The sequence below is a fragment of the Salvia hispanica genome, chromosome 4 (genome assembly GCF_023119035.1).
Source record: "Salvia hispanica cultivar TCC Black 2014 chromosome 4, UniMelb_Shisp_WGS_1.0, whole genome shotgun sequence".
In the NCBI taxonomy this organism is placed as follows: domain Eukaryota; kingdom Viridiplantae; phylum Streptophyta; class Magnoliopsida; order Lamiales; family Lamiaceae; genus Salvia; species Salvia hispanica.
In genome coordinates, this window is record NC_062968.1 from 548,602 (window position 1) to 571,019 (window position 22,418).

The following is a 22,418-nucleotide window of genomic DNA, read 5'->3' on the forward strand; positions in this document are numbered from 1 at the left end:
GGATTTTTCAAAACGATTCCCCAATTCATTAACTTTCTTATTTATTAGTACTACAATACTCATAATGAAACATAGCTTAGTAAGATCATCTATTAGTTAGAGAAGCGATAAACATCTTATAATGATGAAGTGCAATTGAATAGGTGAGATTATTTCCTCTTTAAAACTAATTTGAGTCACCATCACAATCAATAAATAAATAGAAATTATTATATCTCATTTGAAAAAATGAATTGATAAAACAAACTAAGTTGTGCATCATGATATAATGTTTTATTATCACTATAAATGAAAGGGATTGCCGAAAAATTACATAAAATTTGGTCACATTTTGATTCGGCTCGTAATTTTGAAAATCAACTAAATAATAAATGAAATAAATTTGGTCTCAATATTCAATTGGGAAACATTTTGATAAAATTGTACTCCCTTCGTTTCATTAATTTTGAGTTGTATTCCATTTGAAACATCCTATTGCATACGAGTCATTTCTTTTTTTAGAAAAATTTAACTTATTCTGTCAATATGTCTAATTTCTTCTCACTCCACCTGACTGATGAGTATTCTTACTTACTTAAATAACTGAAAATAATGTCTCAACACTAATGAATATTCTCATTTCACTTAATTAACTACATACTTATTCCTTAATCTACATAATCATAAAGAAAGCGACATAATTTAATTTAAAAATATTTCTCAAAATACATAACATTCATGAAAGTAAATAATCAACTATATTCTTAATTTTTGTTTACAGAACAACGAAAGAAATTAGCAATAGAAAAATAAAAGTAATTTAGACTTTCTAAATTGAATTTTGTTCTATTAAACATTGAAAAACTAACTTGTTAGCAGATACATTGCACAACATGGCCCAAGACAACCACAGCATCTTGAAAAGAGAGTACAAAGAGAAGCAAGATCAAAAATTGATGAAGGCAACATTCGCCGCCTCCGAGCCTAATACGCCTGCCCCGTGACGGAGTGTTATGTCCCGAATATATGTCTATGGACAGGCTGGGCGTCGAATGTGCCAACAACCTGCGCCCATGGCTTGTCTATGACCACGAGAGAATTTTTCGACAGATGTTCAACAAATAAAACAGGGTCTCTAAATGCACAAATTTCGAAGTTCCTTTTACCACCGTGCTTAGATTCTAATCCCTGCAGTTTCCGCTTAGGCTTACCGTTGCTGTGCCCCTTTCCTGTTAATCCCAGACCATTTGCTAAGTCGGTGTCATCGTCTCTATCGACAGGCATCCCAAAGTCGATCAAGCACATAGCCCTGGGACACCAGAACTGTCAACACAAGAAATGGAAATACAGAAAGCAGAAATAAAGACAAACATGGTTGTCCGTGTTCCTTGAGGCCTTGAATTGCAACTACTCGACATTATATTGCGTCTAATGCATAACAAAAGAGTAATACAAGAAAAACTACACGTGGAGCTACCCTATAATAACTACGTCTATCACAAAAAACTAAATGTGCAAGTATAAGTTATCTAGCTAGCTTACAGCTCTAGAAAAGAAAATGAACCCAGTTCCTTCCAGTGCTTGGGTTATGGAAGAAGGAAGTGTGTCTTCCAACTTCGTGTAAGGTTTCTAGCCTCTACCAGTTAATAAAGTCAGCCTAGGTCACTAAAGCTATTATGGTAACATTAGTTTTCATCGTTATCTCAAATGTTAGTTTAGTAACTTTAGATAAGGGAGATTGAATTTACCTGGGACTATAGACAATAACAGAAGATGAAGCTGAGGATGGGGGGAACGAAAGACCAATAACTTCCCCAGGAAATTCTTGATATCTCCTTGGCAGAGAAAATGTGTGACGCATGGACCACTCCCCCAACTGTTTAGCCTCCACATCTAATGCATAAACCTGATTTGAAGAGGTGGAGACGATGAGAATGTTGCTATTTTTAGGAGTAAAACCACCAGCAGTAACCGAAGCTCCATCCAATCTTGAGATGAACCAGTGTTGCCTGTACTTGCCAAAAAAAAACAATTAGGAATTTAGATTCATCTTTTCTTCATACTACATGCTTCCAGATCACCAATAAATAAAAACAGGGTATAAGGGTTGAAGACACAATTTGTATTTCCTCAAGGTACATTAAGCCCCAGACAGATTTTTGGTATAAACTATAAACGCACCCCTAGTGTTCCTGTCACTGCTTTTCACTAATACTTGTCTTGACAGATTTTTTTTTTTCTTGTAGGGGGGGGGGGGTGAATGCATACCCAAAATTCCTTCCAAATTAAGTATCATATTAGTTCTTTATATTCTCTGAAAAATATATATTTAAACTAAATTTATGTGTTACAGTGTTAGCATTAGGGACAGAGCTGCATATCAGTATGAATATAACAGAGCTGTGAAGGCATTAATAAATTAATATACACAAGAACCTATTGAACATTTCAACTAAGATCTGACATCTTTTACACACCCACTAGTAGCTAAGAAGAGAAATTAAGTTTGACTGACATGCAGTCAATCGAGAGAACTTGATTCATACCCAATATTCAAATAGAGAAAAATGCCATCAACCATACCTTAGAGTCTCAAGGTTGAAGACATAGACATCTCCATAGCAGTTGACAGCAGCTAACCACTGTCCATCATTACTTGTAAACATTTTTGTAATGGGAGGCTCACTAGGTGGTAAACCATCAACATTGTCCTTCCGGCAAGGAGTGAAAGCATGGACAAGATTCTCGCTTTCAGCATCTACAACCTACAACATGATTAGATGCATTCAGAGAAATAATAACAAAAATATTCAGCAAAAACAACTGGGAACTTGATTCAAAATAAACTAGCAAGATAACATCTCATTTACTTGAGTCTAGCAAGAAGGTTTGAGCCAGTGAGCCCTTAACATAATTCAAACTCTTCACATGATCAACTTGAAAAACATATCAAGTACCTTAAATCTAAACATGGTAAGTGACAATAGATAATTAAAGAAAATTCATTATCTAGGCCAAAACCTTATAAACTTAGAATGTAAAAAAAATGTAATGATCCATGCAACAACTTTTAACATAAACAACTAATAAGAAATGTAATTACTAGTGATAATGTTGTTAACTATAAGACGAGACATCAAACTAGTGAAAGCCAACACAAACCACAACATGAATAAAACTTGTGTAAGTATAAACTGCAAAAGAAAGTGCAGAATTTCAACATTATGTTCATATCTGCAGTTCACTATGAATACCTATTTATATGTTTTTGCAATACTGTGGAACTGAGGAATATGTAGTTGGGTAAAATATTAAGCTTTTATATTAGCATCATTTATCCCTTTGGATAAAAGATGGTTCTCAGGAAATCTAATGCTTGAATTTTAGTAGGAATCACTTTGTTTTCATCATATAGGTTGGGATCAGGTTATACTTAAAAAGTATTCCTTTATTCTTTTTTTCATTTCTATCTAATCGATATATGGTCTCTAATCAAGTATGCCCAACCAACAAAAAATAATAGAAAAAGCAAACAGATATCAATGAACAAGAAAAAGGAAACAGAATACATACATATATTTTTCTGTCCTGCCCAGCTAATATTAGTCTTGAAGAGTCAGAGCTGAAAACCATGAAATGGGCAAATGGCAATCTCTGAGGGAGCTTCCTTTTATCTACAGCCCAACCGCTGCCTGATTTGGTTCTTTGCAAAGCAAATAAATTAGGTCTTACGTGATCTGAGTAGGCAATTAGCGTTCCTGATGAAGAGATTGTACTGCAGATGATCTTCCGAGAAGCCTTGCATTTAATTCTGGCCACTAAATCAGTGCGCGCAGACCCAGCAGACGAGCTAGGACTGATATCAGTTGCACCACCATTTTGCAATCGCACACAAAAGATGTCTAAGAAATTTGCAGACTGAGCCAAAAGCAATGGAGTCTGATTGAAAAGTGTTTTAAGAACAAGTTGCATTGGCATTCTCTGTGGTGCAGGGCATATGTCATGAGGAGAATACTTAGTAAATTCCTTTACAGAATATGCAAAAAGTTTCGTGTCGTCGCCTGCTGAGATAAGCATGGGCACACCCAAATGAGCCCATTTATGGTAACTAAAATCAAGGGGCTTGTTTGGACCTCGTGACCTCTTAACCTTTTCATCAGGAGGAAGATCTGCCGATAGGAAAATAGGCACATTAGCTACCAGTCAGAATACTATAAGAAGAGAGAAGGTGATACAAAAATTAGAACTATGCACGCCAACCTACCTTCATGGCTAATAGGTGTAGCTAAGGTCAATGCCCTTACATCATGTGTATGAGATCTCACATAGCCAACATAGATCCATTTCTTGACATCTGGGACAATTTTTTTATCACTAGAATCAACAGCCTCAGTAGAAAGTTTATACAGTATGATCTACAAAAGGAAGGCAATTATCATAAGTTATAGTTTAACCAAATTACAGTATCAAATAATCATCTGCAAACATTTTCACCAAGGAGCGATCATTTCTAAGTAAAACAACTTATTAGAAGATTGAATATTTGATGACCAATTTTCAAGGCAAGAGTTGCTGTGAGTTAAACCATGATGAAAGAGTAGAAAACTGCCAAAACCACAACAGGCATAAGAAGCATATGAATATACCTGACCATCAGAACCAGCAGAAAATACTATGTTATGGGTGGGAGCTGCAGCTAAGGCATTTACATCACCCTTGTGATTTGAATGTGCCTGCAGAAGTGTTCCAAACTGACCATCCCAGAACTTCACGCTACCAGAACTATCCCCACTGGCTATAGTTCCACACCTGATACCACAAAACGCAGACACAAGCGGACACCCTGTTAGTAAACAATGAAATTCCAATATTCAATAAAACACAGCACACAAGCAGAAATACAAGAGGAGCAATTTGACCCGCTCTTACCTTAATGCAAGTAATGACCATATGCAAAGATCATCATCACCACCCAGACATCCATGACCAACAGTTATTCTGTATATCTCCTGAGCCAACTTAGCATCCCAACACCTTATGAACCTGAAAGAAAATTATATAAAAATTAATGAGTTATCAGAAACACAAAAAACCACAAATATATTAACAGTCTAATGAAACCCATACAAGAGCTAAAGAAATGCTAAACATTCACGAATAAAGAAGACCAGCATACCCATCGCTACTCCCTGAATAAATCCTACTTCCATCTGAACTCCAGGTTACACTAAGTGTGCGCCCTAAAAAAGACAGAAACAAAGGATAAGAAACAATCATAAGCATTTTATACACCAAAATGACATTGACCAAAAAGCTTCTCAGTCATGCAGGGGCTTGAAGTCTCACCACTGACCCTAGGCAGCGTTCTATTATATACAAGTTCTTCTGCATCAGAAACACGATAGATCCGGACACAGCCATCATCGCAGGCCATTGCTAGTCTGGTACTTTCAGTATCATTTTGCTCATGAACCAGCGCCACACTTTTATCATCATCTTCATCTTCACTAGTCTCCACATCATCAACTTCACTGGTAATTGAAGGGCTAGTCTGACCATTCTGATAATATTTTGCTTCCCGTCTCACATTCAAATGATTGCATGGCTCCGCAGCAATTTGCCAAATCGAGAAACCAATAGAATCTAGAACTGTCTGCAGCAGTACAAAGCAAAAAAAGCCAGCAACCATCAATAACTTGACCAAAACACCTAAAATCTTTACAGACACGCCCATTAGCCCTACACCTCATAAAATTAATTTGGAGGTCTAACAGATTCTTACAGACATTAACATATCGACTAAATAAATTATACTGAGCAATATGGAGTTCTTTGCAGAATCCCAAATTAACCATTAGCTCTCATTAGTTACAATCAAGCTACATTATGGTATCATACTTATCTAATACCAAACCTTATCCCAATTTGTAAAACTGAGCTCCTAATTAAAGTAGCTGATATGTCACATTGAATCATCCAATACATAACAGAGAAAATTAAATGATAATCAGCATAATTAAGCTGCAGAAGTAACCTTCTGTCTCAAGCCGAACAAATCCCACTCCGAAATCGACCCATCAATGCTGGAAGACAGCAATCTCCCCAACGGTCCGCCCCTCGGCCCGGACTGACACCACACCAGCGAAGACACTCTACAATCAGGGTCCCCGTGTATCGTCTACACACGAAACCGAAAATTAATCAACATTTTCAGCTAATTCTCAGCTCAATTACACCATCATAAAAGCATAAAGAGCAGAAATATTACAAGCTGACAGTGCCAGCCCACGGAGCCAGGGGAGACTAGCCAAATTTCCACGGAGCCGTCGGCGCGCGCGGCGGCGACCTGCGAGCTGTCGGCGCTCGTCGCCAGAGCTAGGACCGGCGATGGAGTCCAATCCACCGAACTGATTCGGTGGACTTTCACCATTTCCGCTGATTTGAATCGTCAATCAATCCAGATTTTGGGGGAAATTAGGGAATGTGAGGAATTGTGCGACTCAGTAGAGAGAGAAGCAAGAGAGAGAGAGAGAGTGAAGGCGGGGACGAAAGTAGGGTTTAAAGAGGGCAAAGCGTATCATTGTGCCGGGTCGGGTTGGATCCGGCTACGATTTCCGGGTCTGCAAAAGCCTGCTTTTGTGTTTGGTTTAGGCCCATATTGTTTTCGACACATTATTAGATACTGTTAGTACAAAATTTATAGCATAATCCTCGCTTCGATAAATGGGATAGTAATGAATTATATTCGCTGTGTATGTGTATGTGTTCATGTATCAACGCATATGTTCATCCAATCACTAACTTGTACGCAATATATATTATGATTGCGATGTATACCCACCTCATTTATTAACTCACCAACTCTATTGGTCATGCATTCAATAAAGGTAGACATAGATGGCTTCTAAAAATTGGGGAGTGGTGTTGCAGCGTCTGTACACACAACTTCATTTCAGTAGGCTTCTTCTTTATGTCGTTATACACTCCAAAATTTATATGTAAAAGTATGCAAGTTTAGTCTAAAACAACGCATTTGTAAAGGGAGTAAGAATGACATCTTACCAAATAGCTTATGTTTATTTTCTCAATTCAAGTATCTTTCAACGTTTACCGCTTGTGAGTTAGGCTCTCGTGACACTTTCGAATGAATTATTGGATTTTAGGGAATAAATTATAGAAATATAATTAAAGTTTTATGCCTTAGAATAAAAAGAATTCACATTTATAAGAAGAATGTTAGTCTTGGGCCTTGACTGTATTTTGGGCCAATCATTTTTTTTTAAAACTATGAAGCATTAAACTATGATAGTATTTCTTGATCCTTTTCCAATCAATCTCATTAAAATTATAGTTATATTATTGATTTCACCATTGAAATCTCCCCAAATAAGTTCAACTTCCTAGTGTGTGTAGGATACAGAGTAATAAAGACAAAAATTGTTATTTCAGTCCCAAATAAATGAAAAATGACATTTTACACTTTTTTATACATTTTCTAGGGACCGTGTGAACAAGAATCAGATAATTAAGGGACCAAATTTGAATTAACTCAAAATATAAAATGCAAATTACCGGAAAAAGAAACAGCATTCCCTATTTTCAGACCATGAATTGATTACCGGAAACGTGAGATCTGCTGCCACAACCACACTCCTTCACTAACTCCCACGTTAACTAAACCCTAAATCCCCAATTTCCAATCCTCTCTCTCTTCAATTTCACGTTTCCTGCGTCTTTTCCTTTTTCTATTGTCTACTTAATCAATCGAAATCGAGCTGTTTTCAAGCACCGGCGGAACGGTTGATCGCAATTTGAAGAAATACTGGAGCAGCAATGGATGATGCCTACGCCAGATCAGCCAGCGAGGTGAAGTTTATTGATGCTCGATCATCTTAGCTTATTGCAGTTTTGCTTTGAAACCATCGAATACTCGTCGCCGTCTCAGATCAATTAAGCAATGCAGTGTAGAGTAGTGGATTCCGGCTAAAGTTTTGGATTTTTTTAATTTTGTTTTATCAATCTTCTCAGTTAGTTAGTGTGAATCGAATTGAATTGGTTTTGTTTGTCCTTTTCTCAGATCAATTAGGCAATGTAGAGTAGAGTAGTGGAGTCACAGTTAAAGTTTTGGATTTGTTTTTTATTTTGTCAATCTTTGCAATTAGTTTTCTGCAATTCAATGAGGTGATGGTGGGATTGTTTGAACAGGTTTTGGAATTTTTTTCTGTGGACCCGACCAGAGGCTTGACGGACTTCCAGGTAACACTTGCTTTAGCATGATTTGATTGATGTAGGTTTGTACATTGAATAAACTGTTATGCTAAATTGAGACAATATGTGATTCAATCTCTGATGTTTTGCCTTTTCAGGTTGCAGAGCATGGTAGATCATATGGGAAAAATGGTTAGTGTGTCATGTATAATTTTCTGTTGTTATAGCTATATGTTTCAAGAAAAAAATAGGGTGGCATAAGGTTTATCAATTGCATTCATAAGTGTTCGGTGTGATGTGGAGGTGTTTACCTGGATGAATTTGCATTGAAGGGATCTGAGTGGAAAGACAATGTGGTTATATGCTAGTGAGATTGCTATATTACTTAGAAGAGACCTCAGGTTGCTGTGACCACGGGGCTTGCATGCAATTGGATTTAGCTGATTTCTTTATTGTGTAGAATTGTTGGATGCCCTAGATTAGTAGATTACAACTTTGACGAGTGATATGGAATTTTGGGTAGGGGGATGTAAGTCCTATTAACTCAGGAGGTGAGTATGAGGAGAAGATAGGAATATTGTGTGATGTATCATGTATGAGAATATCTGGATTCTGGGGGCAGTTTTCAGTGATAAATATACCCAATTTCTTGAATCTCTCTTTTGACTTCAAATCGTGGTGTTCATATTCCATCAAATTTGCACGAGCAAACACTGGTCTGGGGATCTCTTAGAGAACTCGTGTTTCATTTGTCATCCTAGTTTATTATATTTATCTTTTCTTGTTTCCTCTTTTTTGTTTGTAGATGTAGGAGCACTTATACAATTATAATTCTTGAAGCGACCTATAAGGAATAAACTTAGAATGTATTTTCTCTAAAGGGACAAAATAGAAGACTAGAAATGGAATCCAGAATTCAAAAGAAAAGAACTTTAGTAGAAGTTGTCAATTCTCTGAATGTATTACATAAGATAGTCCTGGATGAATAATTTGCATTATGATGTTAAGCAATTTTTGAATAGTATTTGAAACTTATTGACGTTTTCGTCTTATTGACTTCAGTTTTATTGATGATGATCTATAATCATGTGTATATCATACTCTCTAATTACATTTTTGTTGCACTTTGGATGCATGTTATATGCTCGGCTGCAGTGCTACCTCAAGAGAAAAGTACGTCAACCTCTAATCTACTCTCACTATCTTCGCTTTCGTGCTTGCACACACAGACACAACAAACATAGATGCAGTCTCACTCTGTGAGTCCCAGACTCACACACAGACATACTAGGCATATTTATTTCATGTATTGTTCCCCCTGCAATGATTTCACATTATATTATTTTGGTTATTAAAATCTAGTTAAATAAACTGCAACTAGCCAGAGAACCAAACTGTAAATCTGTTTTTAAGAATTTAGAGCTAGTTTATCACCTTGAGCTAAGGAGGAACCAAATCCTGATTACATGGATATCTTTTGTGCAGCTTGTCAATGGAAAACCAAGCTATGGTGTGGGGAATATTTAGCATAATTCTTTCTCTTAAAACTAATATTTACATAACAGCATTTGGCATCCTCATCATTGTTTCTCAGGCAAAGCAATAAGTTTTATATTTGCTGTGAAGTCTGCCTTCCTCGTTGTCAAGGACTATAATCCTTTAGCTAGATTGGTGTAATACATTGATTATTGGACTGTAAGACATAGGCATATGTTTTATATCCTCTCATACAACTTACCTATGAATCATTAAAACTTTAAATACTTGGACTTAGTGATTTGTAAAGAAGATACAGGTGTCTTTATCTGTCTCATAATAGATAGTGGATTGCGAGAATATCCAGTTTCACGAATCTAAAGACACTTGCTGTATGAACTCGTCCTTGCTTTGTTGGTTTGAATCAATTCTGGAGTTGAATAGGGCTTCATGTATTAGCTGAACGGGACGATAATCACGATACTGATTTCTGACATTGATGCAAACAGGCACTCCTTTTTGGCGACTGGTGTTGAAACAGTTTGATGATTTACTTGTGAAGATACTAATTGTAGCTGCCATAGTCTCCTTCCTTTTGGCCTTGGCTAATGGAGAGACAGGGTTATCTGCCTTCTTAGAGCCTTCAGTAAGATATCATAATGTTTCTCAGTTACTACAATTTACATCCATTTATAGCTTCATTTGGACATGATATAGATGGATGCTTATCAGATGCTAATGAGTGTCTTACGCCCATATTTGATGTGATAGGTAATTCTCATGATATTGGCGGCAAATGCAGCTGTAGGAGTAATCACGGAAACAAATGCTGAGAAGGCCCTTGAGGTTAGTCTTAATTTCCAACAAGATTTTGGACATTGGAGAAGTAAAAGAAATTAACACTTGATACAACTGAATTAGAAGAATCAATACTCCAGATAAACATTCAAACTTGAAAGTTCCTGATATTGTTAAGTACTATTAAAGTGTGTAGGCTTCGTTCATTTTGTGTAGGAGAGCTGTATGTGTTTAATATCAAATCGCATACGCACTTACTTTGAGGACTGTTATCGCTATAACAAAAGAGTGGTTCTTCAGCACTGGATCTCTTGTAACCATGTTTGAAGTGAAAAGGCTTGTACTTAATATAGAAATTAAATATGGCTGGGATTACTAAGACGTTAATGTACTGATATCTTTCTGTCTAAGGCTAACTTCTCTACGTTTCACTTACTAAACTTAAATTTTGCGTGTAAAATTTTTTACATCCTGCAAGTTGAGATTTCTTCTGCCAAAGGCTTCTGGTACAATAGCAATTTGTAAATGCTAATGATACCCAGCCTACTTATGCCTGGAATATCTGCAATAAGTTTTTGCTCTGGGATTTTGACCATTCCCCCCATTTATCCGAAATTTAATGAGGCATCTCCAAATAATTAATAAGGTTCAGGATCAAGTCATTCGAGGGATCATGTTACAATAACATCAAGATTGACAAAAGAGCATGAAATATTTATATCAAATCTTTAGCTTCCTTCATGTCGTGATCACTCGTCGTTGGTTTAAGTACCTTTTGCTGGTATGCAGGAACTACGTGCATACCAAGCTGATGTCGCAACTGTCCTACGAAATGGTAATACAAATTCTTATGATATATCAGTTATCATGGAAGTCTGTCATTTTATTTATGATAATAGTCTTGCACAGCTTTTTTTAAAATTCATAAATGGTCGAGATAATTCACATTTTCATAAACTGTTAGGTTGTTTCTCTATCTTACCGGCGCCAGACCTCGTCCCAGGAGATATTGTAGAAGTCAGCGGTATGATAGTCATTTCACTTTTACATTTCTATACAATTGCAACTTTATGAATTTATGATCAGAGAGTTATAACCTCGCCTCACCCTTTCCCTCTCTCCTCACCCCTCTTTTTAATTTTTGTCAATCACACAGTTGGTTGCAAGATTCCAGCAGATATGAGAATGATAGAAATGTTAAGTGATCAATTACGTGTCGATCAAGCAATTCTTACAGGTACTTTCATTTCTAAGAAAAAGAATGACGAATGGTATTAACTGATCTGACAATATATACAACTCTGTTAATGGCATGGCCAAGGAAATTTGTTGAGATCTGCTCCTAAATGGGTCTATTTGTGCCAATTATTAGATGAACTTTGATGATTATACTTATGTAATTCATCATTTGATTCGTGGCTATAATATTTAGTGCATTGTCAAACTGTTAGTTTTATATCATTTTGAGCTAGCTCAGGAGCCTACTAATGAATCTGTCCATAAGTTCGAGTTGAAATGCCCAATATTGTCTAGCTTGTTCTTGGTTCCTTTATATTTGAAGAGCCTTCTTTAGGCAAACTATTGTTGAGCTAAAATATGAATTGGTCACTTGAGGTTTAGTTCATTAAATGTTTTTCATGGCTGGAATTATGCTGATGCTTTTTGTAACATTGCTGCCACTCACTGCTATGCTAAAATGTGCATATAAAGTTTCTTTTGCTTGCTTGGATCTATTTTCCTCATTTTACTCCTTTATACTGATTAACGTTAATAACAACCTTCCTTGGACCTCTCAAAGGTGAGAGCTGTTCTGTGGAAAAAGAACTGGATGCTACCAACGTGACTAATGCTGTATACCAAGACAAGACAAACATTCTATTCTCGGTAAAATCTTGAAAGCTTTGTATTCATTTCATAGTAGGAGCCAAATGTTTGTTCTTATGATCCTTATACTGTCAACATTTAATACTCCCTCCGTCCCTGAAAAGTAGTATGAACTATTTCCTTTTTAGTCGTCCTTGAAAAATATGAACTTTCTAATTTTGGAAACTCCTTTCTCTCTAACGAAGTGGGACCCATTCTCCACTAACAATACTTTAAAAACTTTTTCTTTCTATCTTTCTCTTACTTTTCCAATTATGCATTAAAACCCGTGCTGAACCAAATGTTCATACTCTTTGGGGACGGAGGAGTATAACATTATGGTTATTACCCATTTGTGTTTATAGCAGGTGACAGTTAATTGTGTGGTTTAGTTTCATGCTTGTCTTTGCAGTGAACTATTCCATAAGTTGGTTGAATTGCTTCGTTATGTGTACTAAGACATTGGAACATCAATATATCTTTCTTGAAGCAATCAGAATGCAGTTGAGAGTTTATATGTTGGGCTCTTGGATTCAACATTTGCTTTCAACTATTTTCCAGGGAACAGTTGTAGTTTCTGGAAGGGCGAGAGCAGTTGTTGTTGGCGTTGGCTCTAATACTGCTATGGGAAATATACGCGATTCCATGTTGAACACTGAAGATGTGAGCACTTTTATCCTTTTATTCAAGCAGTTTCTTTGGTAAACAGGTTAACTATTTTTTTACCTGTAGAACATATATTGGATGTATCTGGCCTTTAGCATCTGGCAATTTCTGTAACATGCTGAAAAAATGCCAGAAAGCAGTCAAAATCAACATATGTTACCTTTCAGACTGTAGTCAAGATGATCATACATGATCTTTTGGTCTACCGTCACGTTGTTTGTAAATATTTTCAGTGGACATGCATTAAATGCTTCTAGCAATGTATTCATGCATGGACACTTGAAATCCTAATCTCCTTTACTTGGCTACTTTATGACGCAGGAAGCAACACCACTGAAGAAGAAGTTGGATGAATTTGGCACTTTTTTGGCTAAGGTGAACTACATGTTACTGCTAATTTTAGTCCGATAACTTGTTTCCGTTTAGAATGTTATAGTGTGCAAAATGGGCTATATTGTGGCTTCTAAGATTATTTCCTCAATCTAGGTTATTGCAGGCATATGCATCTTGGTTTGGATTGTTAACATTGGTCATTTTCGTGATCCTGCCCATGGAGGCTTCTTACGAGGCGCGATACATTACTTTAAGGTATATTGATGTATTTTATTTTGGATGGTCTTTCTTATTCTGATGCTGTACAAATGAATTTTTGAGTTTTGGTCACTGAAAGTTTTACTTAGTCTTTCCTGCCAGGCTGGAGGTGGGGGTTTGGGGTATGAAGTTGGTGTTGAATCTAACTGATGGCATCGGCCATCAATAATTTTGCATGTACTTATTGTGCTGAAACCTGAACACGTTCAATCATTCTTTCAACCTTTCCTCTATTTCTTTGACTTTCTTCTTTTGCTGTATACTTTCCTTTCCTCTCCTCTCCTCTCTGGCTTTCTGTCTTATTAAATGTGCTGCATATGGGATGCAATAATAATTTTGTTGTGAACCATCAAATGTAATACGAAGTCCATAAAAAGTTATATAGTTGATCCTGTATCTAATCCTATTTTTTAAAGCATGTTGATGTTTAATTCTAATTGTGTGGATAGTTATTGACATTTATCCGTTTAATAGGTTGCACACTTGCATGAACTACACCTAATACTCGACTTATCCAATTTATCTCCAAATAATTTATGTAATCTTATTTCTTTGGCATCAGCTTCTGAACTTTGTGTCTGATGAAACTGTTTACATTTGGTTTTCTAGATTGCAGTTGCTCTTGCGGTTGCAGCCATCCCTGAAGGACTGCCTGCTGTTGTTACAACGTTAGTTCTTTATTCTATTTTACATTACATGCCATATGTACATCAGTGTTCTCTTACTGTTTTCCCTGAGAAGAGTTGGCAAATGTGGGAGGTTTCCTCAGATCGGCCTTGATAATGAGTTGCTGGACTAATCACTGAATTTTCTGTGTGTTACCTGCTCTGTATGATTTGCTATATTACTAAAACGGATTTGTGAGAACTTTTATTGGGCACACCCTGGTAGTTCTATTTCTGAGTATAACCAATGCTTTCCTTTACAAATTGGCACCTTTGCTCAGTAATATTAACTGTTCTCTTTTTTGCTGTATTCTACTCCCTTGAGTGTCTTAGATACAACAAATCAAAGTATAGATGTGCTTTATCTGTTCTAGTATCCATGAGAATACATCTTGCTAAAAATCTAAGGTGTAGGCCCTATGACAAGTATTTAGATGTCTTATGGCGTACATGCAAAAAAATCACTTTGTGACTCATGCAGTTTGGCTATGGCTTTACTAGGTTATTGTCTTAGGTATGCTGGATACGATAGTCATTCAGTGTCTCACTTTCACACTTCCACTCAGTAGTGTCTCACTTTCACACTTTCACTCAGTAGTTTTAATAAAATTGCTGATATATTCACCTGTGTTTTTTTAGGAAATGCTGATTGTTTCAAATCCTTGCTTAAGAATCAGCTTGCTTTTCACCTCACACATCTTAATTTCTCTGGGTGTCAACAGGTGTCTAGCTCTTGGAACTAAACGTATGGCTCGGTTAAATGCTATAGTAAGGTCATTGCCATCAGTGGAGACCTTAGGCTGTACAACAGTGATTTGCAGTGACAAGACTGGTACTCTGACTACTAATATGATGTCTGTCTCAAAGGTACCAACTAACACACAATAAATCCTTCATTCTTCTGTGACTTCACTTATTTTCCTGTTAGCTATACATTGTCAAAGGTTGAGGAGGGGGAACATGTGGTTTGGAATATTTCTCCTTTATTAGGTTTGTCACAAGCTAGATATTTGATCAATTTCTCTACACATGTTTACCACTTAAGGTTTCACATAATGCCCGACCTATTCCTTTTTCATATTTTCCCCCATCAAGCTTCAGTTAATCTCCCCATGTGTTCAAGTATGCATATACTTCTTTGCACTATTTATATGTACAGCCCATTTTCTTACAACTACTTTCATTGTAAAAGTCGATTCAAAGGACATTGCTAATTCAGATCACTAGGAGTTACCCATTATTGTGAGATCCATTGCGATTTTGATATCGAAAGCTGATTGCAGATGGTGTCAGCCTTCCTAAAGAACTAATATTTGGTATGATATTTGCTTCCCCTTTATAGGTGTCTGTGCTTCATTCTGCAAATGTTGTTCCTGTTGTAGCTGAATACACTGTTAGTGGCACCACATATGCTCCAGAAGGTACTATCTCCGACAGCAGGACAGATGTGCAGGTAGTTTTCTGCTCATAACATTAGGTTTGTGTTTGCTGAATAATTAAAAGTTTAATAGCATTGTTCATCTCGAAAATTCGTTCATTCTTATAAACATATTTTTATTTAGTTTGATATCTTCTACAGTGTATTGATGTTTCTGATTGTTGTCTGAAATTTGTCTACTCTGTACTTTGGTATGCCATATGGTCCCAGATTCTCCTGTGCCTTTGCTTGATTATTACAAAAAATTTATTAAAGGACATATGCACCTTTTTGCAATTCCCGCTTTTTCCAAATTCTCTGTAGGCCATGTCTAGGTTCTAGGTGGCCTTTCTCCAGTCCCGCCTTTCCTAAATTCTCTTTCTCACTGCCTGTTTTTTTTTTTACAATATTGAGCTTCTCACTTATTTTCCTTGATTTTGACTTTCTATTTTTATTTTGGCTTTATCATAGTTACATAATGAAAACTTTCATGTTTATTATTGACTTATTTATGAGTTCTTCTTAGTGAAGATTTATCTTGGACCTAATGCAGCTTGGGCTTCCAGCAAATTTTCACTGTCTTCTACACACAGCAATGTGCTCTTCTCTTTGCAATGAATCTGTTATTCAATACAACCCAGATAAGAGAAGTTATGAGAAGATTGGTGAGTCAACTGAAGTAGCTCTTCGTGTACTGGCTGAAAAGGTTGGTTGCAATCTTATGTACTGGTCCTAGTGCTACAACTTGATATTCTATATTCAATAATGAACCACCCTTCTTCTGTTTAATTTTTCCGATTTCATCATATTCAACAGATTGGCCTTCCTGGTTTCGACTCTATGCCCTCAGCTCTCAACATGCTCTCCAAGCATGAACGCGCATCATACTGTAATCGGTATTGGGAGAACCAATTCAAAAAGGTTTGTTCATGCATGTGTTAAAGAAGCCTCTCTCAAAAAAAACAAACTTCTTTGTCTTGGTTAGACCATTTACTGCTCATATTTATGTAAAGTTGTATGGGTTTAACTAATGTATTTTATGCTTGCAGATTTCAGTGTTGGAGTTCACTCGTGATCGAAAAATGATGAGTGTGCTTTGTAACCGGAAGCAGATACAGATTATGTTCTCAAAAGGTGCTCCAGAGAGTATTCTTCCTAGATGCACAAATATCATGTGCAACGATGATGGTTCAACTGTTCATCTAACATCGGAAATCAGGGCAGAGATAGAGTCGAAATTCCACAGGTTCGGTTTATCTTTCCATTGACTGACATTCCCTCTATTTATTATATTTGTGTTGAAATGGAAAATTCTATCTCTTGAACTTCGATAAATATAATTTTTTGTAAGCCGGATAACTTGATAACAAAATTAACAAGGAAATATCCGCATTCTCTCTTGTGTGTATCAGTGGTTGAAACCATTAATCAAATGCATGGCTGAATGAAACACCACCTATCTAGTTATGGAACCTGTTGTCCGGTTTTCATTTCTGGTTTAATCAATCATAGTTGTAAAATGCAGCTTGTCTACATGCCTTCAAATTTATTGATCTCACATAATTCTGCTACTCAAACTGTTCGCTGTCTTCTCTGTGATGATTATTGCTCTTATGGAAAGACACCATCTCTTGTCTATGTCAGTTTTGCAGGAAATGAAACTTTAAGATGCTTGGCTCTAGCCTTGAAAAGGATGCCTCTGGGGCAGCAAGCTCTGTCCTTTGAGGATGAAAAAGATCTAACATTTATTGGGTTGGTATGCTATCTCTTCTGTATAGCACATTTCTTTTCTGGGAAAGCTGTATTCGAAATACCTTAAAATTTGTCGTGGTTGAATCTACTGATAGAAGTTATTCTTCGTTGAATTTTTTTACGGGTGGTCACTTTCAATTGATAATTAGGTTTGCATTCCCATTCTAACATTCTTATCCTTATGTCTTACACACAAAAAGGTTGGCATGCTTGATCCACCAAGGGCGGAAGTACGAGATGCTATTCTTTCTTGCATGACCGCTGGTATACGTGTCATAGTTGTTACAGGAGATAACAAGGTAGGGCGACATGATTATTTGTTCAGTGATCCTTATCATAACTTGCTTGGAGTTTTCATCTTTCTGTTATAAATTCACCAAGACTTTGTGTGGACTTGTGAGATATATAGACTACAGCTGAATCATTGTGCCGAAGAATTGGTGCTTTTGATCATTTGGATGACTTTTCGGGGCTTTCCTACACTGCTTCCGAGTTTGAGAAACTTCCAGCCATCCAGAAGACAATGGCGTTGCAGAAAATGACAATTTTCACCCGGTATTACCCACATTTGTTTTCAGCCATGTTTATTTCCTAGGGGGTTCAGTATCAAGTATCTCATGCTACATGATTGGCCATTTGCACGAGCTTCTTGTTTGTTTCGTACTTTTGAAAAGTATAAATATATTCCAATTCTTTTTCTAGGGTTGAACCATCTCACAAGAGGATGCTCGTTGAATCATTACAACATCAAAATGAAGTGGTAAACATGTCGCTTTTCCTTACTTTTTCTTTTTCCCCTGAAGACAGAATATGTGGCAATACTTCTGCAATCTGCAAAGTTCTTTTTGTGGGGATAATTTTGAGGGCTTTTCTGACTCTGACCTTGCAAACCCTGTCCCTCAGCCGTCTTTCACAGACTAGTGAAATAGTATATGCTTAGCTGAATAGTGTATTTTACTTCATGGTGAACTGTGACTAGTTACAGATTGGATGCTTTGTAATTGGATGCTTGTTAAAGGGACTAACATTGATCTTTTAAGGATTTAGTTTTGTTTTTGTTGGTTAACCCAATGCTTTGCTCATACAATTTTTTGTTTTGGTATTTTGGTCAGACATGCTAGACAGGATCTCCTCTTGTTGCTGATATATCCCCATGACACTTGATTGCTTGATGGTGGCCTTGGTTATGTCACCAAATTAAAAAATTCACGTCATCAATGAATTCTGTTTTTCTATAACTTAACCAGTGGTTATGTCCAGTGAGCCAAGTGTATTTATTTACGTTGATGTTACTGTTAGCCAGTATCAATGCATGCCTAAGGTTGTTCTGTCCTTGCGCTTCATAAATGTCCTCAGTTATTCTCCATCAATGGTCTCTATTCGTAACCTGATTTCGCTTTCAAAGGTTGCAATGACTGGAGATGGAGTCAACGATGCACCTGCATTAAAGAAAGCAGACATTGGCATTGCCATGGGATCAGGCACTGCAGTAGCCAAGGTATTCTCTTTTAACAAGAAACTCCATCTTTGTTTTATTCAGTCTTGGATAAGAGCTGGTAGGTGCTATATACTGAATTGCTATATGTTCACAGTGGAAAAGATCATTCTCCTGTTTTGTCTTTTCAAAATAAGCTAAACCTGAGAGGATGCAACCTTCTGAATTAATGTTTTATTTCATTTTCAGAGTGCTTCAGATATGGTTTTGTCAGATGACAATTTTGCTACAATTGTTGCAGTAAGATATGCACCTCTGATTTTCTTCCATTGGTTTTTTCACTTTTACCATTTGTCAGCAATGTACTATTCTCTGATCAGGCTGTTGCCGAAGGAAGGGCAATTTACAACAACACGAAGCAGTTCATCAGATACATGATATCATCCAATATTGGTGAAGTCGTTTGCATTTTTGTAGCTGCACTACTTGGGATCCCTGACACACTTGTGCCTGTGAGTTTGTTTGCTTTCTCATTTATTGCCTATCTATTTCTGGGGGTGGGGGCTATTTTAATCTTTCATATCCTCATTGCTTTTTTATTCTTTTCCCCTTTCACCCTGAATCCTTTTATTTTACACAGACTTAGCATGGATTTATTGTGAATGATTATGCTTTTTTACCACCCTCAAAACTTGTTCCATATAATCATATTACCTCTTATTCCTTTTCAGGTCCAGTTGCTATGGGTGAATTTGGTAACAGATGGCTTGCCTGCAACTGCTATTGGCTTTAATAAACCGGATTCTGATGTTATGAAGGCAAAACCTCGGAAGGTAATATGGATTTATTAGTTCGTACTTCGTGACTCGAGCATTGTTAGCCTTCGTTTTGTATGCCAGAGCTGGATCATTAATTTATTCTTTTAATACTTTGTTCTGTTTTTTCTAAGTATCATTTGCCATTCTATGTTTATCCATTTCGAACAAATAAACCGACTAATTCGAACAACACTGATGTTTTTGCCAGTAGAAATGCCTGTTTTTATGAAACCTCAGCTCTTAGTAGCTGTTTTCTAGATGAAAAATAACTGGTTGCTGCACTGAAACCTCAGCTTATAGTAGCCGTTTTCAATAAGCTACACACCTATAAGGTGTGAGTGATTATGTTAAGCTGTGCGATCTCTGCAAATGATATCAATATTACTAATACTTGTTTACTTGTGGTACCATTGCAATAATTCAAGATTTCTTTTGAAATGAGGTTTTCTCATCTTTCTGCAACATGTTTGTATGCCAGGTCAATGAAGCTGTTGTCTCTGGGTGGCTCTTCTTTCGTTATTTAGTTATTGGAGGTATAAATGGGTGTTTTACCTTACTGTCTGCTATTTCATAGCTGCTATCTTTTTTATTTTTGTTTACCTCGATTGTTGGGCTTTTAGCCAAATTGGAAAATGCTTATTTTATTTGCGGGACAAATGTCACAACTTGAAAATTAAAAGAAATGCTACGCATGAAACAATATAATGGTAGTCATTTATATACATTGCCTTCTAAACTGCATATGCAATGAGATTATGAGAGCACTCCGAGATTGAATGCTGAGTTATTGAAAATTAATAGGAACTGGGAAGTATGACTAAATTTCTGATACCCAGTATTCAGATGTTCTTAGTTTTAGTATGGAAACATTTCCTTTTTATATCTAGCAATATCATAATCCTGTCAATAAAATCAACATTGGCTGGTGCAGTTTATGTTGGGCTTGCTACCATTGCTGGATTTGTGTGGTGGTTCCTTTACTCTGATAATGGGCCTAAATTGAGCTATACAGAACTGGTAAGTTCCATGGAGCAACAGTGTAGGGTCTTTGTTCCCTTTCTTATAATGTTTTTCCATGTTCATGGCTTTGTTGCTAACTTCTCTTCTCTTCAACCTCTACACTACTGATATTTGTTGCATTCTGATTTACTTTCATTTTTTACCATACAAATTTTAATAATTGCTTCAGTGGCCCATCGTGTTATGTGAACAAGAAAAAATCAATTTTATCAATTTTCAGAGATCCAGTTCCACAATACACCATCCTTATTGGCCTTTGAAGTATATGTCCAAATCGATTTTATCAATTTTCACATGCCAATCACATTGAAGTTGAGCTTGTTCATTATACTTCAGTACTGGAATCTCCTTCCTTTCCTGTTTATACTTCATGAAAAACTGTATCTACTCAGTATATGCCAATAATTGCTTCTATTGCTTGAATAATGTTGTTTGTTGTAGCACAGTTAGTATTAACGTACCTTTCATGCTTATTCTTCATGAAAAATTGTATCTACTTGGTATATGCTTGTTTGACTAATGTTTCTTCAAACTACAGGTGAATTTCGACACTTGTTCCACAAGGGAAACAAGCTATTCTTGCACTGTGTTTAGTGATAAGCATCCTTCAACGGTTTCAATGACTGTACTTGTTGTCGTTGAGATGTTCAATGCACTGAACAACCTCAGTGAAAACCAATCACTCTTGTGAGTACCCATCTGTAATACATTCTCTAGTAGTACATGTTTTTCTACTTTTGGCAAAGTAGTGAATTCGAATAAAAACATCCTCTTACATGGCTGAATCTGCTTGTGCTCAACTTCTAGAGTCATCCCCCCTTGGAGTAATTTATGGCTTCTCGGATCAATTCTACTGACAATGTTGCTTCATGCACTGATCCTCTATGTGGCACCTTTATCAGCTCTCTTCTCAGTAAGTCTATCTTCTCCATCTTTTTTATAAGCCGACCATCTCTAGTGTTTCCGACGTTACTAAAAACTGCAATTTTCTGTGCAGGTGGCGCCTTTGAGTTGGTCTGAGTGGACTGTTGTTTTATATCTTTCTTTTCCGGTGAGCATATGCTCTCTACAGAATTTATTTTATCCTCTAATAATTCATTAATTCCACATTTTGTGTGAATATCCTGAAATAAGACACATGCAGTCTCATTTTTACAGTAATAAACTTGTGTTTGATATCCAAACTTGTTCTGCAGGTAATAATAATTGATGAGATATTGAAGTTCTTCTCGAGAAGCTCAAGAGGTAACTTTCTTCCAGACCAACGTTTTCATTCCCGCCTACAACTTCTTCGATTGCAATTCTGACGTGTAGTTACACACACCACAGGCATCCCGTTCAACTTAAGATTGAGGAGAATGGATTTGCTACCAAAGCAGGAAGTGCATGCCAAGTGATGGATTCTCGACGTGAGCGCTCAAGAACTGCCGGCCTGAACCTTTTTTGATTGACAGATTTGCTGCAGCCAGCGAGTGATTCAGCTAATTTAGAGACCATATTCAAGTAGATGTATGCCTTGAATTTCTTTGACAGCTTAAAGAAATATATAAATTATACATAACTATCTCTGGACTATTGTTTCTTTACATTTTAGAGCTACTACCTTAGCGTCAGAAATTTTCCTGTTACATCATGTTAAGGTTTGGGGACAATCTCATATACTAGTACTATATATGATTAAATTTATATACATTTTAATCTACTAGCATATTCAAGTAGATGTATGCCTT

The 22,418-nt window shown here is 36.6% G+C and overlaps 2 protein-coding genes across 2 annotated transcripts; one reads left to right on the plus strand and one right to left on the minus strand.

Moving 5' to 3' along the window:
* Positions 1 to 718: 718 nt before the first annotated feature.
* LOC125222096 (WD repeat-containing protein PCN-like) lies at positions 719 to 6,507 on the minus strand. Its single transcript, XM_048124537.1, has 11 exons — positions 6,248 to 6,507; positions 6,014 to 6,157; positions 5,326 to 5,632; positions 5,156 to 5,219; positions 4,909 to 5,022; positions 4,626 to 4,788; positions 4,244 to 4,394; positions 3,553 to 4,148; positions 2,563 to 2,744; positions 1,728 to 1,988; positions 719 to 1,288 (listed from the first exon to the last, which is right to left on the minus strand). The coding sequence occupies exons 1-11, from the start codon at positions 6,407 to 6,409 to the stop codon at positions 991 to 993; spliced, it is 2,442 nt and encodes an 813-aa protein (XP_047980494.1). The 5' UTR covers positions 6,410 to 6,507; the 3' UTR covers positions 719 to 990.
* Positions 6,508 to 7,564: 1,057 nt separating this feature from the next.
* On the plus strand, positions 7,565 to 22,386 carry LOC125222545 (calcium-transporting ATPase 3, endoplasmic reticulum-type). The gene is made up of 34 exons (XM_048125217.1): positions 7,565 to 7,845; positions 8,185 to 8,235; positions 8,346 to 8,379; positions 9,343 to 9,360; positions 10,173 to 10,309; positions 10,435 to 10,509; positions 11,251 to 11,296; positions 11,426 to 11,485; positions 11,618 to 11,698; positions 12,260 to 12,345; positions 12,886 to 12,987; positions 13,312 to 13,365; positions 13,477 to 13,578; positions 14,191 to 14,249; positions 14,969 to 15,113; positions 15,589 to 15,699; positions 16,217 to 16,369; positions 16,480 to 16,584; positions 16,713 to 16,909; positions 17,308 to 17,419; positions 17,616 to 17,714; positions 17,825 to 17,970; positions 18,118 to 18,175; positions 18,821 to 18,913; positions 19,100 to 19,150; positions 19,231 to 19,362; positions 19,582 to 19,683; positions 20,147 to 20,201; positions 20,600 to 20,685; positions 21,227 to 21,375; positions 21,496 to 21,601; positions 21,686 to 21,739; positions 21,885 to 21,933; positions 22,018 to 22,386. Exons 1-34 carry the CDS (start codon positions 7,813 to 7,815, stop codon positions 22,083 to 22,085), a joined length of 3,009 nt encoding a protein of 1,002 aa, XP_047981174.1. The 5' UTR covers positions 7,565 to 7,812; the 3' UTR covers positions 22,086 to 22,386.
* The last annotated feature ends 32 nt before the right edge of the window (positions 22,387 to 22,418 follow it).